Source organism: Mastomys coucha, unplaced genomic scaffold, assembly GCF_008632895.1.
Source record: "Mastomys coucha isolate ucsf_1 unplaced genomic scaffold, UCSF_Mcou_1 pScaffold1, whole genome shotgun sequence".
Lineage (NCBI taxonomy): Eukaryota > Metazoa > Chordata > Mammalia > Rodentia > Muridae > Mastomys > Mastomys coucha.
Genome location: NW_022196891.1, coordinates 14,666,090 through 14,680,652, shown reverse-complemented (window position 1 = coordinate 14,680,652; position 14,563 = coordinate 14,666,090). Strand labels below are relative to the sequence as shown.

The 14,563-nt window shown below is 45.3% G+C and overlaps 1 protein-coding gene across 2 annotated transcripts; it reads left to right on the top strand.

Annotated features, from left to right (window-relative positions):
• The first annotated feature begins 278 nt into the window (after nucleotides 1–278).
• On the top strand, nucleotides 279–10,356 carry Tsn (translin). 2 transcript variants are annotated; one of them, XM_031380133.1, is made up of 6 exons: nucleotides 281–662; nucleotides 1,812–1,905; nucleotides 2,969–3,065; nucleotides 4,216–4,331; nucleotides 4,814–4,893; nucleotides 7,884–10,356. In XM_031380133.1, the coding sequence occupies exons 1-6, from the start codon at nucleotides 597–599 to the stop codon at nucleotides 8,115–8,117; spliced, it is 687 nt and encodes a 228-aa protein (XP_031235993.1). In that variant the 5' UTR covers nucleotides 281–596; the 3' UTR covers nucleotides 8,118–10,356. The 2 variants fall into 2 exon arrangements, with proteins under 2 accessions (XP_031236002.1, XP_031235993.1); XM_031380142.1 differs by lacking the exon at nucleotides 4,814–4,893 and having other exon boundaries at nucleotides 279–662; nucleotides 7,884–8,095.
• Nucleotides 10,357–14,563: the final 4,207 nt, after the last annotated feature.

Genomic DNA, 14,563 nt, shown 5'->3' with positions numbered 1-14,563 from the left:
CAGCCTTTCACATTCAGTCCATGCATGCTCTTTTGTTGAGCAGCACGCGAAAGTCTTAACTTCTCCTCCCTTGACTGAAGCACACAGGTATGAGAGTGGCTAAGCAAACCGCGCCACTCACCGGCCCCACCCTCTACCGGCCACGTGTCGCTGAGGCTCCCTCCCCCCGCCCCACGCCGTATCCCGGCTGTTTTCCTGGACGTCTCCCTGCGAGTCCCCAGCTCCTCCCCCGGAGCCGCCCATCAGCCGGCGTACGGCCGCGTAGGGCTGTCTCCGGAGATGCCTACCTGCGGGCTGCAGCCGAGGCCCCGCTCTTAGTCCCGCTGCCCGGCCTCGGGGTCCGGGACTGTGCGCGCGGCGCCTCAGGCATCGCGGCGGGCAGCCCGGGCTCCGGCGCGCCGCGGGTGTGGGAAGACCCCGGCGCCGGCCGTGGCGCAAGAGCCGGTGGACGCGGCTGTGGCGACGGCGACCGCGACCCACGGCGACCGCGACGGGCGTTGCGAGCGAGCGAGCGAGCGAGTCCGCTTCTTCTCGTCTGTGGGTCGTACTTCTTCGGCGGTGCTCCGGTGCTGACTGGTTATAGGGCAGCCGGCGCCATGTCTGTGAGCGAGATCTTCGTGGAGCTGCAGGGCTTTTTGGCTGCCGAGCAGGACATCCGAGAGGCGAGCCCCCTTCCTCCCCATCTCCTTTTTTCCCCCCTTCTTTTCCTAGCCAGGCTGGGCCAATTGGTCTGGTCCTGCTCGGTCTCTCGTTTTCGGGCCCGATGGGTTTACTTTAGGCCGCCTCTTGGTTCCGGATTCGACTTCTCAGCATCAGCATCATGTACCTTTCCTATTTCAGCATTCTAGTCCCAGGCTCGGTTAACGCCCGTGGCTAACCAGCACACCTTTTCTATCTTGGCTGCTGGTATATATTTTTTTTTTTAAAAGCACTTGCGGTCTTTCTTTAAGCAAAAAGCTCTCCTGTAGCTTCTCAACCCACATAGAATTTGTAAAAATCTAGATTCTGCTGTGGCTCACAAGGTCTCTTTCCCCGCTCTCCTTTTATTTACACTTGTTACTTACTGTGTATGTTCAAATGTAACTTTTTATTCATCTAGTTCTCCAGCTATTGCCCTGTCTGAGGACTCTTGGTTGTATGATCTGCTTTTGCTGGAATTAGTTTATTTTCTGCTCTGACTGTTTTCCTTTTGCGCATGAGACAGGATCTTGATGTGTAGCCCTGGGTGGCCTCGAACTTGAACCTGTAGCCTTCAGCGTTTTCAGTGCTGAAATTTTAGACGTGCAAAACTTAGAGTCCTTATCTTGATATTACAACGTAAAGGACTGCTTTTCTGTTAGCTCCTAAAATCGTGAGAAGTTAAAAAAAAACAACTTACTTGTCCTATTTATTAAATTGCTAGAATGGATTGCTTGCTTCTCTGATGTTTGCATAATGCCCGTCACTAAATGTGCTCAGAGAATGTGTGTAAAATGAATTAGTGAAAATCAGCCACCACTTGTATTTAAGTTTTTGTCCTATACAGAACATTTACATTGTCAGTTACTCATTTTTATCGTGTCTCAGTTGGGTTTTTGAGCAGGTGGCTATTTTTCTTTCATGGCTACCTGAAGAATATGAAGCTCCTTAGCAGCTCCTTGAGTTGTGACAAGAAGAAATTACTGGAAGAGTTTGGGCTCGCACCTGAAAAATCCCTTCTGGTGGAAGTCTGAGAGTTGGGACTGAATATAAAGGTGTGGGAGAATGTCTGTAGGAATGTGTGTTGAAGATTACTCTGACCTTACCTGGTTTTTATTTTTAATTCTCTCTAGGAAATACGAAAAGTCGTACAGAGTTTAGAACAAACCGCTCGAGAGATTTTGACCCTACTTCAAGGGGTCCATCAGGGCACTGGGTTTCAGGACAGTAAGTTTTTTGCTTTGCTTTTAGGATTTTCTTCTTTGTCTAACACATCATTCTAAGTCACGTTCCATTAAAGGGACATACTGAGGATGCCTTTGTCATTTATTGTGAGGAATGTCCATTATGCTTTTTTTTTCTTTTTTTGTGAGTGAAAATTGGAGAATAGTGGTTTGGTCATTTTGAGGGTTTATGATATTCTTAATATTTTGGTTGCTTTTCCATGTGTGTATAGTGTGGTTTAAATAGACATGTTTTGCTATGATAGTTTATTGGTGTGTGGGCGCGTGCATGTGTGTGTGTGTGAGAGAGAGAGAGAGAGGGAGAGAGGGAGAGAGAGAGAGAGAACAGGAGCCTTGCTTTGTTGGCCAGGCTGCTGTTGAGCTGTGTTCCTGTGTGTGTGTGTGTGTGTGTGTGTGTGTGTGTGTGTGTGAGAGAGAGAGAGAGAGAGAGAGAGAGAGAGAGAGAGAGAGAGAGAGAGAGAGAGACAGAACGAGAGAGAACAGGAGCCTTGCTTTGTTGGCCAGGCTGGCGTTGAGTTGTGTTCCTCTCACCTGATCCTCAGACTTCAGTGAGTTTCATTACAACTGGCTCATGTGAGTGTTTGTGTTTTAATGAATGCTTCTAATGATTGAATGCCTTTTAATATTAATATTTTATATGTTAGGTAATAGAGTGCCAGGTATAAACGTTCTAAAGCTTGTATTTATAGTCAGCCCTTTGTTGAGATTCTAATATGTCAAGTTAGACATGGATTCCTTTGTAAGATGCAGCCAACATAAGAGAGCTGAAGTTATTTTCTGATATACAGCTTACAAGTTTCTAAAAGTCATTTATGCAATGATGTGGAATTTATCAATCTGAGAATAGTCAGTAAAGCTCTTTTTTTTTACCGTGGGAGGTAGAAACAGTGATTTTTGATGTCTGAGGACTTATAGGAAAAGTAGCTGAGGAATAATGGTCCTTGATTAACTAATGCCCACATAGACTCCATAGATTATTAAGCAAGAACTGTATTGGCAGTTTGGTAGGTTTTTCATTATTAAATTTTGTTATCTTTTATGATCAGTTCCAAAGAGGTGCTTGAAAGCTCGAGAACATTTCAGTACTGTAAAAACACATCTGACGTCCCTGAAGACCAAGTTCCCCGCCGAACAGTATTACAGGTTTGTAAGACAAACAGTGCTCATTTATAACGTTACGTTTTTGTTTAAAGAAAGAAGAAATAGAGGTATTGAATAATTACTTATGCATAGGCAGAAACCTTTGTAGAAGGAACAACAAAGAATCGCATTGATAAGCCATTGCCTGGCTCTACGGCAGTGACAGTTCTTAAGAAGGGAAACATTTAATTTGGTTGGCTTTTAGTTTCAGAGGTTCAGTCCATTGTCATCAGGGCAGAAAACATGGTGGATTGGAGCACACCTGGTGCTGGAGAAGGAATTGAGAATTCTACATCTTGATTCATGGGTAGCAGAAGGAGACTGTGTGCCAGCCACACTTGAGCATAGGAGACCTCAAAGCCTGCCCCCACAGTGACACACTTCCTCCAACAAGGCCCTACCTCCTGATACTGCCATTCCCTGTGGGCCAACAAGCATTCAAACATGAGTCTGGGGCCATACCTATTCAGAACTACCACACTGGTCTTGGACATCTCACCCTCTGAGTGCTAGCATTACATCCGTTTATGCCACCAAGCCTGGTTATGCTGTGGAGTGGAACCCAGGGCTTTGTATGTACTAAGCTAAACACTCTGACAGCTGTGCCCTCATTCGTAGTCTTTAGGTTGCTTCTTTCTGTCTTTAAGACTATTGAAAACCTTTAGTCAAATTGATAAACATAGTCTTTAGTTTTAATTTTCATTTTATTAAAAATTGGATTGTGGGGCTGGAGAGATGGCTCAGCGGGTAAGAGCACTTACTGCTCTTCTGAAGGTCCTGAGTTGAAATCCCAGCAACCACATGGTGGCTCACAACCATCCATAATGAGATCTGACGCCCTCTTCTGGTGTGTCTGAAGACAGCTACCGTGTACTTATATATAATAATAAATAAATCTTTAAAAAAAAATTGGATTGTGCTTCTCATTGGTTATACTTATAGGTGAATACTCCACACTTCTGAACTTGTCAGATTCATGCCATATCCATTTAATGTATTTGAGTGCTGAGTTGCTTCTGTCTGTTTTATATATTGGGGTTGCCCGTAAGATTTTGTTTGTAGAGAACCCCTATTTTAGGCTGTTGGGATGAGCCATATTGAGTGTGTCCTTGTGGCAGTTCTTACCCTGGCACTTGCTGTGCCCTTTCTGCAGGTTTCACGAGCATTGGCGGTTTGTGCTTCAGCGCCTGGTCTTCCTGGCAGCCTTTGTGGTATATTTGGAAACAGAGACCCTGGTGACCCGAGAGGCCGTTACAGAGATTCTTGGCAGTAAGTACATTGTGCTCTGTAGAATCATGTACATTAGGTTAGGTTTTCGTGAGGGAGAGACTATTTGTATCTCTGAGCGTGTGTTCATGGGGTGTGTGTGTGTGTGTGTGTGTGTGTGTGTATGTGTGTGTCTGGCCAGAGGGACAACTCTGGGTGTTCCTCCTTAGGCATTGTCTACTTAAAAACATTACATTTAATAATTTCTGTGGGTGCATGGAAGGTGTGATGCTCCCTTGGAGCTCAGGACAGCTTGGGTGTTGGTTCCCCTTCCATCATGCCAGTCAGTTCCCAGCTTTGAGCTGCGGTTGTCAGACTTGGCAGTGACATGAAGAGTGTAGCAGTCTCTGAGTGGGGAAGGGTGGGAATACCCTAACAAGCTTGAAAAGATTTTTGTGTATGTGTATGTTTATTCTTTGTCTTAAATTGCTTTCATATCATTACTGTCCTTTATTCCAATTTTTTTATTTTATTTTTATTTTTAGTTGAACCAGATCGGGAAAAAGGGTTTCATCTGGATGTTGAAGATTATCTCTCAGGAGTTTTAATTCTTGCCAGTGAACTGGTAAGAAATGTGTGTCGGGGTAGTCCTGTGTGTGCAAGTACATATTGGGGTTCGGGAATTACCACACAAACCACTCAGACTCTGGTCTCAGTTAAACAGGGCTGGTTTATTGAGTGCATACCCCAAGACTGACCGATCCAGGCTGTAGCTCAGACTTGGGAGCTAAAAGCAATGACTTGGAACATTTTTCAGGATCAACTTAGAAAGGAAAAACCCACAATGAGCTCATGTGCAGGTGCAGGAAGCATTGCCTGTTGGTTGGTTCTGATCCAAGCTATTTTGGTTAGCTACACAGAACAGTTTTAACTGACCTTTATTCTGATTGGTCCTAAGTGGAGCTTATGGTTGTGAATTTCTTAAGATTATCAAGTCTCAGAACATACAGAACACATAGGGTGTGTGGCTCTGAGTCAAGCTATTTTTCTGGGTCAGGCATGGAACAAAGTGGCTTTGGCTATGCTGGAAGGGTAGGCCTCAACAGTGCACATTCTTTGTGCTGGCCATCTTTTTTTAGAACAGAAAAGTTGTGTTTAGTGTGTGTGTATGTGTGTACCCTGGAGTGTGCGTGGAGATCACAGGACAAATTTTAGTAGTTTTCTTGTTCCCCCATGTGGGTCCTAGAGATGGAACTCAGATCATTAGGCTTGGTGGCAACCATTTACTCACTGAACCATCTTGTAGGCCCAAACTTGTTCTTGTGAGACAGGGTTTCTCTGGCTTGAAGTTTACCAGATAGGCTAGACTGATGGGCTAGCCAGCAGGTCTCAAAGATCTCTACCTGTCTACATTTCCCCAAATTTGGGATTATAAGTACAAGCCACCATGCCTAACTTTTGTTTAAACATGGATGCTGGGGCTCACACTCAGGTCCTAATGCTTGCAAGGCAAATACTTTACTAATTGACCTCTCTCCAGCACACCTGGAACTGTTTTGAATTTCCTGCTTCTGTTTCATTTTTCGTTCTTAAAATGGCTGCCTGATCTGAAGAAGTCTTGGGGTCTTTTTAGGCCTTGTATCTATAGAGGGATTTTAATCTGGCAACATGGCTACTCTGGCTGGATTATAGACACACTCTTAGTACTCACCTTTAATCCCAAACACTGAAGGTAAAGTTAGTTTGTTGAAGGAAGCAGCCATGTTTGAAAGTGATGTCTAACTGAGTGGCAGACAAATCAGAGAAAGGTCTGACAGAATAGGCTATGCCCAACTCTCAGGAGAACAGAGAGGCAAGAGAGTCTACCTAAGAGAGAGCATGCAGAGACAGAAGAGGAGAAAGGGCAGGCTTACAGGGAGAGTTTCCAGAGACGGGTTAAGGAGAGAACAGGCTAGACTCAGGTGAAGTCAGAGCTAGCTATAAGCTAGAGAATGAGAAGGAGCCAGAAGATTAGAACAGATTGTCAAAGTTAGGATGAGAGCAAGCAGAGCAGTTCAGTCAGAAGCTGAAAGAAGCTAGGTTGAATCAGTCAGTGTGTAGGAGTCTAAACTAGAACGGCTGTATTGACCAGCCAGCCAGCCAGCCAGCCAGCCAGCCAGCCAGAGTTCAGGAAGACCTAGAAAGGGCAAGCTTATTCAGTAGTACGTCTCAGAGGTTGAAAACATTCTAGGCCTAGATACTGTAGATTGTATGGAGGCTTGCAGCTTCCAGGACTAGGCCTAGGTGAGTAAACTGAGGCAGAAAGCCTTGGAGATGATAATTACGTTAGGTGAGGAAAAGTTATGTTTACATCTAGCAGTCATGAGGCAGTCATTGACTGCACTGTGTATGTCACAGTTAACAGTTATGGGAGAGTCAGAAAAATGCCAGTTCAGATGCTAAGGGAAGGAGCTGTGTCATTTACTAGTGGGTATTTTTTGATGTTGCTTTTTTGTTTTTTTGAGACAGTGTTTATCTGTGTAACCCTGATTATCCTGGAATTTGCTTGGTAGACAGACTGTCTTGAATTCACCAAAATCTACATGCCTCTGCCTCGAGAGTACTGGTATTAAAGGTGTGCACCACCTCCTGGCCTAATGAGTACCCTTTTTTGACACACATTTCCTGAAACCCAAATGGGTCTTGAAATCACTATACAGCTATGTAGCTGAGGGTTACCTTGAACTCTTGGTTCTTCTGCCTGTACCTTCCAAGTGTTGTGGTTTATGAAGTTTTAATTTAAAAGATTGTAATACCTACCCCTTTCTTTTAGAAGTGTCAAGACATTTCTGACAACTATATTAATTCATAGAGTAATTTTAGAGAACAATTTAACTGTGTTGGTTAGTGAAAATTTGAGACATTCTCAACATGGAAATAGGGAGGGGGGATACAGAAGCCCACTGAAAAATTGTATCACCAACTCAGCTCAGCAGTTAGAGACAGCTGCTCAGCAAGCTTGAACCTGAGCACTGTCACACTGTTAGTGGCTAGGTGAAGTGTCTTGAAAACTGTGTGTTGAGATGTACTGAATGGGTGGCTCAGGAAAGCCTGGCGGAATGGATAGGACTTCATGGGGAAGGAGATCTTGTAAGTAGGGTCTTGAAATCCTATGGCCCTTCAGGACAGTTCAGCTGTCTTAATTTTGACTTCTTACCTGTCTGTCTTATTAATTCTAGGTGGCCAGATGAACTCTCAGTAGTGAATTATTAGATAGGTAATCACTTGGCCTATGTTTGAAAAGATCCCAGGTACTGTGATTGCTGTGACGGGTTTTCTGTTCTATGCAGTAGCTGCTGCCCTGTAAAAATGGCATTTGCTTAAGTTGACATAACTTTATTTAGAGAGATTTCAGAAGATGCTAATTCTATCCGTCACCTGTAGCAGACATTGCCTCAGTACTGGTGGCGTTGTTTCTGAGAGCCTTCTATTTTAATGTGCTCACAGGTAAGTCCCTTGACTACAGCCATCAGTTCAGTGGAGGAGTTTAAATTTGAGCTTCTAGCTGTGATTAGCAGGAGGATGCTGAGGGGGAGACCACATAGTAACGTACGCGGTTTCTTTCTCCTTGTGCAGTCCAGGCTGTCTGTCAACAGTGTCACTGCTGGAGACTACTCCCGGCCCCTTCACATCTCTACTTTCATCAATGAGCTGGATTCAGGTTTTCGCCTTCTCAATCTGAAAAACGACTCCCTGAGGAAGCGCTATGACGGCTTGAAGTACGATGTGAAGAAAGTAGAGGAGGTGGTTTATGACCTTTCCATCCGAGGCTTCAATAAGGAGACAGCAGCAGCTTGTGGTGAAAAATAGGAGCTTTTCCCTGGGGCTGGCCCTGCTGGCTCTGCAGTTGCCAGGGAGGGCTAGCACAGTGCCTCTTCCTGTAGTTAGCACACCAGTTGCTAAACACTGCGCTTTATTTTCGTAACCAGCTGTGTGGTGTGAGTATCAGAATTGAAGTACTTTTTGGATCTTATTAAAAAAAAGAAAAGGAAAGAAAAAAGGAAAAGAAACCTTTCCATGGATGGTTTTTGTTGAGGTTTCAGTGCACTTGTTGTGTTGTCGTTGTATTACCATTTGTCAACAGTGTAAATGTTGGTCCCTTGGTAAAAGTCCAGACTGTTGATGTATTGATTGACAGGTTTGTTGTCTTGTGACTCTCCCACAAGTAAACAATGATGTTTTCTAGGTCCAGATTAGTCCTTCGTTTCCAGTTGTAGCCTGGATACAGTGTGAGAATAGAATGGTTGACAAGCACGGGAACTTTATTTTCCCCATCTTATGTTAAGCCTTGTAAGTTAGTTGAATTTTTTTGCGTAGGAAATTTGAGGCCCTGATTCTCTCCCTGCTACTGAAATAGAGCAGATGGAACTGTACAGTACCACTCGGCAAGGACAAGGCAGAAAGACCCTCTGATACAGTGTTGTGCTGATGTCTTGTGTTGGGTTAGAGCATCTATTTTCTGACGTCACCTTACATCCTGTCTGCCGTAGCAGTTAGTTTTACACCAGTCTAGAGTTAACACCTGTGTGCTGTATTTGCAAACTGAGACCTTTTCCCAGCAGCCAGCTAGAGCTGGTCTGGGAGTAGGAAGCCATCCTCATGTATTTATTTGTTATCTGTACTGAGGAGTGTGTTCTTAGAGAAATCAGTGCTGTTTGGTGTGGTAGAAAGTCAAATTTGGTTTTAAAAAATTCATGTGATTGGCAGTATGTTTTGGAATAAGAAATTGCAGGTTGTGATTCTATCAGTACATTTAAAATGTATAGTTTAGGGTAGCCATATAAACTTTGTGGGCTCCTCTATCCCGTCTCTTTTCCAGATAGCGTAAGAATTCATATCTGGCCATTCTTGGGGTAGAACTGAAATTATTAAAGTCAAGACTGGTGATCTAGCTTTTAGTGATAGACTTGTTTGACTGGTGTGAGGCACTGATCCATCTTAGGACTTCAAAAAACTGAAGAAAAAAAAAACCCAACAAAAATAGTGTAGTTTTTTGCACCCTCTGACGGGAAGCTGCTGGCATTACTGGTGTAATAGGAAGTATTCAAGGGCGCCACCCTTTCTTGTTTGGTAGCAGTTTGGGCTTCATGTTTGTGCAGTGGGATATTTGACACTGGTTTTTATCAGGCCGTGGTTAAAGACTAACTGGAAAGTGGGGTCTGAGAGTATAGGCCTGTGCTCCCAGGAGGTTGAGACAGGAGGCTGGCAAATTCAAGGCTTCAGGGGTAGCCTGGCTAATTGAGTGAGATCCTGTGACAAAAAGCCAACCAACCAACCAAACAAACAAAAAACCGATCAGAAAGATTGGGGGTATGTTTCAGTGACTGTTTTCCTCGAATGTCTGAGGCCTTGGGTTCAACCCCTCATTGTGCAGCAGCGTGGCGGGAGACTGACTCTAATTTCCCGTCTTGAGGAATGATCTGTGATTGTTGTATATTGTTGGACTTGTAGACTAGCCTTCTTAAAGGTTCTTTTTGCAGGGTTAGAATAAGATACTAGGCTACTTTTGTTAGTTCACCCTTTGAGACAGGGTTTTGCTGATAGTCCAGGCTGGCCTGGAACTCTCGCCTCTGTCTCCATTTCCTGAGTTCAGGTGTAGGCTCTTGAAAGTGTCTGGGAAGGTAGAGGCTTTTCAGCCGCATGGTCAGTTAGAGACAGGAGGTTCCACAGGCTCTTGCTTTGTTGGTTAAGTGTGGGTTCTGCTAGGTATCATTAAAGCTCTTGTCAAAGGTTTCCTGTTTTCCTATCTAGAGACAGAGGTTGTGATGTCCTGCCCTCAGTGCTGTCTAGGTTGGCCTCCACCTCCACCTCCTGGGTTAAAGCCCCCGCTTGCCTCAGCCTGTGAAGCAGCTGGGACTCTAGGTCAGTGCCATCACACAGAACTCTTGAAAGTCAGTTTCAGATGCAATGGGCAAATTGCACTTAAAAGTGAAGGAGTATGTTCTAGTGTTGTGATTCTACTGGAGAGTGTAGAAGTGTCATAGTGATAAGTAGTTGTGTTCATTACTGCCTTGTAAAGCAATAAAACTGTTTTTGGTCTCTTTGTAAAGTAGTGTACTGCTATGTGAACTCTTCATCTCTGTGGAGAACCAAATTGTTGATGTTCCTTGGAGGCTGAAGAAGCCTGGAGTGGTAAGCCTGAGCTGTTGTGCAATGGTGACACCAGCCAGGACACTAGCCACTCCCAGGGCTTTAACATCAGCACAGTGAATGTCTGTGTGAGCTACCTCCATGGGGAAATTAATGGTGTTGGAAGATGTTAAGAAGTACTGCCTCTGGCTTCAGTATATCTTCTGTTTTGATGACTGTGGATTAAACTCAAGTCGTCACAAACGCTAAACATGCATCCTACCACTGAGGTCCACAGCTCCCAGAGTTAGTCAGTTATTTTTTGAGACAGGGTCTCCTGTAGCCCAGGCTGGCCTTCAGTTTGCTGTGTAGCTGAGGGTGATTTTGAACTTCTGGTCCTCCTGCCTCTACCACTTGAGTGCCCAGTTTGTGTGTTCCATAATACCTGGTTTATGTCATGCTGGGGATCAAGTCCAGGGCTCTGTGCTTGCTAGGCAAACATTTTACCAACTGATGTATAGCCCCAGCCTCAACACTGTTTTCCAATTTTAGAAAACTAGGTAGGGCAGCAATTAAGAGTGTTTGTAGCTTTCAGAGGATCTGAGTTGGGTCTCCAGTACCCATGTCAGTCTGGTGCTTCAGTTGCCTGTAAATAGTTTTTATTTATGCAGTGCTTACTACAGTGGCCATGACAGTTAATCTTGGTTGTCAGTTTGACTGGACCAGGGATCAGTTAATAGACACATCTCTAGTTGGGTCCACCAGAGTATTTCCAGAGGGCCGACTAAGGAGAAAGACCCTTAGGCACCTCTGGCAGCAGCTGCTAGCCTTCAGTCCCTGCTGGTGAGCGCGTCCCCTCTGCTGCTGCTGCTGCTAGCCTTCAGTCCCTGCTGGTGACCGCATCCCCTCTGCTGCAGCTGCTAGCCTTCAGTCCCTGCTGGTGAGCGCGTCCCCTCTGCTGCTGCTGCTAGCCTTCAGTCCCTGCTGGTGAGCGCATCCCCTCTGCTGCAGCTGCCAACACCTGGGCAGTTATGTCCACATGCACATACCCTTATAGATACACGTGCGTACACATAATTTAAAATAAAAAACAACAAAACTGAAAAAGAAAAGGGCTTGTTGAGAGTGGGGAAGGGCACTTGCTACCAAGCCTGATAACCTGAGTTTAATTTTCAGGACCCCACATGGTGTAAAGAGAGAATAGACTCCTATAAGTTGTCCTCTGACTTATACACTAATGTGCATACAAATACTAAATTAGCTATAATAAAAGGTTTTTTTTTAAAGAGAAAGGCCCTAGAAGACAGCCTAGCTCCTGGGTAGGCTGAAGGGCTGCTTGGCTGGGTTCTTTCTGAAGCTTGCTTTATTGGGACTGAACCCATTTTCCTCTTTTAGCTGCAGCTTCCTAGTCACACCTACATTAGGACTTTTCCCAAACCTAAAGTCTTTTTTTTTTTTTTTTTTTTTTTTTTAGTATCTAGTTGTATTCAGGTTCCCTAGAGGAATAGGACTCTGGGAAGGAATAAATTATAAGAGGGGGTTTATTAGATTGGCTTAGTTTACCAGTGAATGTCTATACACTGTGGAGGCTTAGTCCCCCAAGTCTGGATCAAAGAAAGGCCTGGAGGGTTCCTGAGAGCTGCTGGTCTTCAGTGGGCAGTGGAAGGCTGACAACACTAGGGTCTGACTTAAGTTGGCAGCAGCAGAGGGGATGCGCTCACCAGCAGGGACTGAAGGCTAGCAGCAGCAGCAGAGGGGACGCGCTCACCAGCAGGGACTGAAGGATAGCAGCAGCAGCAGCAGCAGCAGAGGGGACGCGCTCACCAGCAGGGACTGAAGGCTAGCAGCTGCAGCAGAGGGGACGCGCTCACCAGCAGGGACTGAAGGCTAGCAGCTGCTGCCTGTGAGGTGCCTGAGGGTCTTCCCCCTTAGTCAGCCCTCTGGAAATATTCTGGTGGATCCAGAGTATGTAGAGATTTGTCTGTTAACTGATCCCTGGTCCAGTCAAACTGACAACCAAGATTAACTGTCATGGCCACTGTAGTAAGCACTGCATAAATAAAGACAAGCTCTCCACTTACACTACACATCCACACTGATGAAGGTGCGTAAAACTGGTCGTCCTGGTTGGCTGGATGATGATGGGCTGGCTAATCAGGCTAAGGTGCAGTTAACTCAGCTGGGGCTTGGAGGATGGAACATGGTCTGGAGGGGCCGCTGGCAGTTAAAAGTCTTACCCTTGGATGTTTTGGGGTGACGCTGTATAGTGGCCAGCTGGTTGGTCAGAAGTGGGCAAGCTCCATGGAGACTGAAATGGCGAACCTCAGCTAAGTGCCTGGTTTGATGAGTTAGGACCTGGGGATATGTATGGCTCCAGGCATGACGACATGAATTCACATTTCTCGAACCAAGTTAAAACAAACACCAACTGGATTCGGCTGTCTGTGCCCATTGCTCTAATGATGTTCAGGATGGATGGGAGAGTGGCCTGCCAGCCAACTCCAGGTTTAATGGAAGACCCTGTCTCTGGGGAAAGTGAGTGATAGAGCAGGACACTTGACATTCTCCTCAGGTCTCCCTGTACACAGGTACACATACTGGGACTTACATGTGAGCAGGGGCCATGTACTATTCCCAGAACAAAACAAAAACTCAAACCCATTAGGCAGAGGAAATAGAGTTTAGGGAGGCTGGCAGAAAAGTGGGCAGTGCTGTCACAGAAACCAGTAGATGTGGTTCTACAAGGTTTTAGGTCAAGAGTTACATTTTATTTAACAATTTGTGAGTTTTCTACATGTATGTAATGTATTCTGATTTCTGTCTCCCTCCCATCCTTTACCCATACCCTAGCCCTTTCCCAGGTTTGTGTCTGTTCTGTAACTCATGGCTGCCTCACCCTCATGTCTTAGGCTTACTTGAAGGGCTCCTGCAGGCCTGAGTAATTGCCCCCTTTTTCTCCTTTCCCTCTTGGAGCTGTCTAGCAGCCATGGATGAACTGGGTACCTGAAAGGGAGGCTGGAAATGAAAAAGGACAGGGGGCCGGAGGGTGTGTGTGTGTGTGTGTGTGTGTGTGTGTGTGTGTGAGAGAGAGAGAGAGAGAGAGAGAGAGAGAGAGAAATGAGGATGAAGCCAAGACAAAGTTTCTGATCAAGGCTGAAAGTTTAATATTTAGCACTGTATTTATATACGGAGAACTCACAGATTGATCCTTTTTTTCAGCTGGATTATGTTGAGCTAAGAATTTTTCTAACATCTGTTTTTTTTTTAATTTAATTTAATTTTATTTTAAACCCTGCTCCTCTCACCTGATGCAGCTCTTGTCTGTGGACAATGCCAATATAGAATTCCCCTGTCCCAATTGTGTTGTCACACCCCTAGGTGAATTCCGTGTAGGGTCGACACTTGATCAGTCTAGCCAGTATCCTCTCTTAATGCACCTCCTGCAGTGACAGCCTCCGAAAAATAAAATTGATGGCTAGCACTAGCATTAATGCTTTATGTTGCTTACCGTGCAGGATACTATAAGTTCTTCCATTTTCTGTGGAGCTCCATCAAGACAGCCTTTCTCAGTCGTGTTGCCCCACCCCCAGCCCCCCAGCCCCGTTGTGTTCCCCCACCCCCACCACCCCATTCCCGTTTTTCAGTCCCTTCGTTCAAGCAACACTTGCTTTCAGTCCCCTCCTCTGAGCACCACCGGTAGCTGTCCAGCAGCCATGGATGAACTGGGTTCCTGAAAGAGAGGCTGGAAATGAAAAAGGACAGGAGCTGGGGGCAGAGAAGGATGAAGACAAGACAAAGTTTCTGAACAAGGCTCAAAGTTTAATATTTAGCACTGTATTTCTGTAGGGAGAGGCGAGCCCACAGACCCATCCTTGGTTTCAGCTGGAGTAGGTTGCAAGTACACTTAGCAGGCAGAGGTAGTCTGCTCCTGCAGGAATTGCAGGTGCAGCAAGGCAGAAGACCCCACCTAGGTGTGGAAGACTGTGGCAAACACTTAAGGTCTCTTTAGCCTGCTCAAGGCTGGGGGAAGGGCACACCCTCTCTTTTTCTAAAAACCTTTAGATGTTATCCCTAAAGCTAGCCCCCAAGGTCTATTCTTTTTATCTGACAACCGACTCATTTCTGAGACAAAACCACCAACGCCCAACAATCAAAATTTGTTATTTGGCTAATATGTCCACCAACTC

Bases quoted from the DNA above. Each gene is read 5' to 3' on its own strand.
- Tsn (XM_031380133.1), top strand. From the start codon at position 597: ATGTCTGTGAGCGAGATCTTCGTGGAGCTGCAGGGCTTTTTGGCTGCC. The intron at 1,906-2,968 runs GTAAGTTTTTTG...TTTTATGATCAG, and splicing joins GGGCACTGGGTTTCAGGACA to TTCCAAAGAGGTGCTTGAAA. The intron at 4,332-4,813 runs GTAAGTACATTG...TTTTATTTTTAG, and splicing joins CGTTACAGAGATTCTTGGCA to TTGAACCAGATCGGGAAAAA.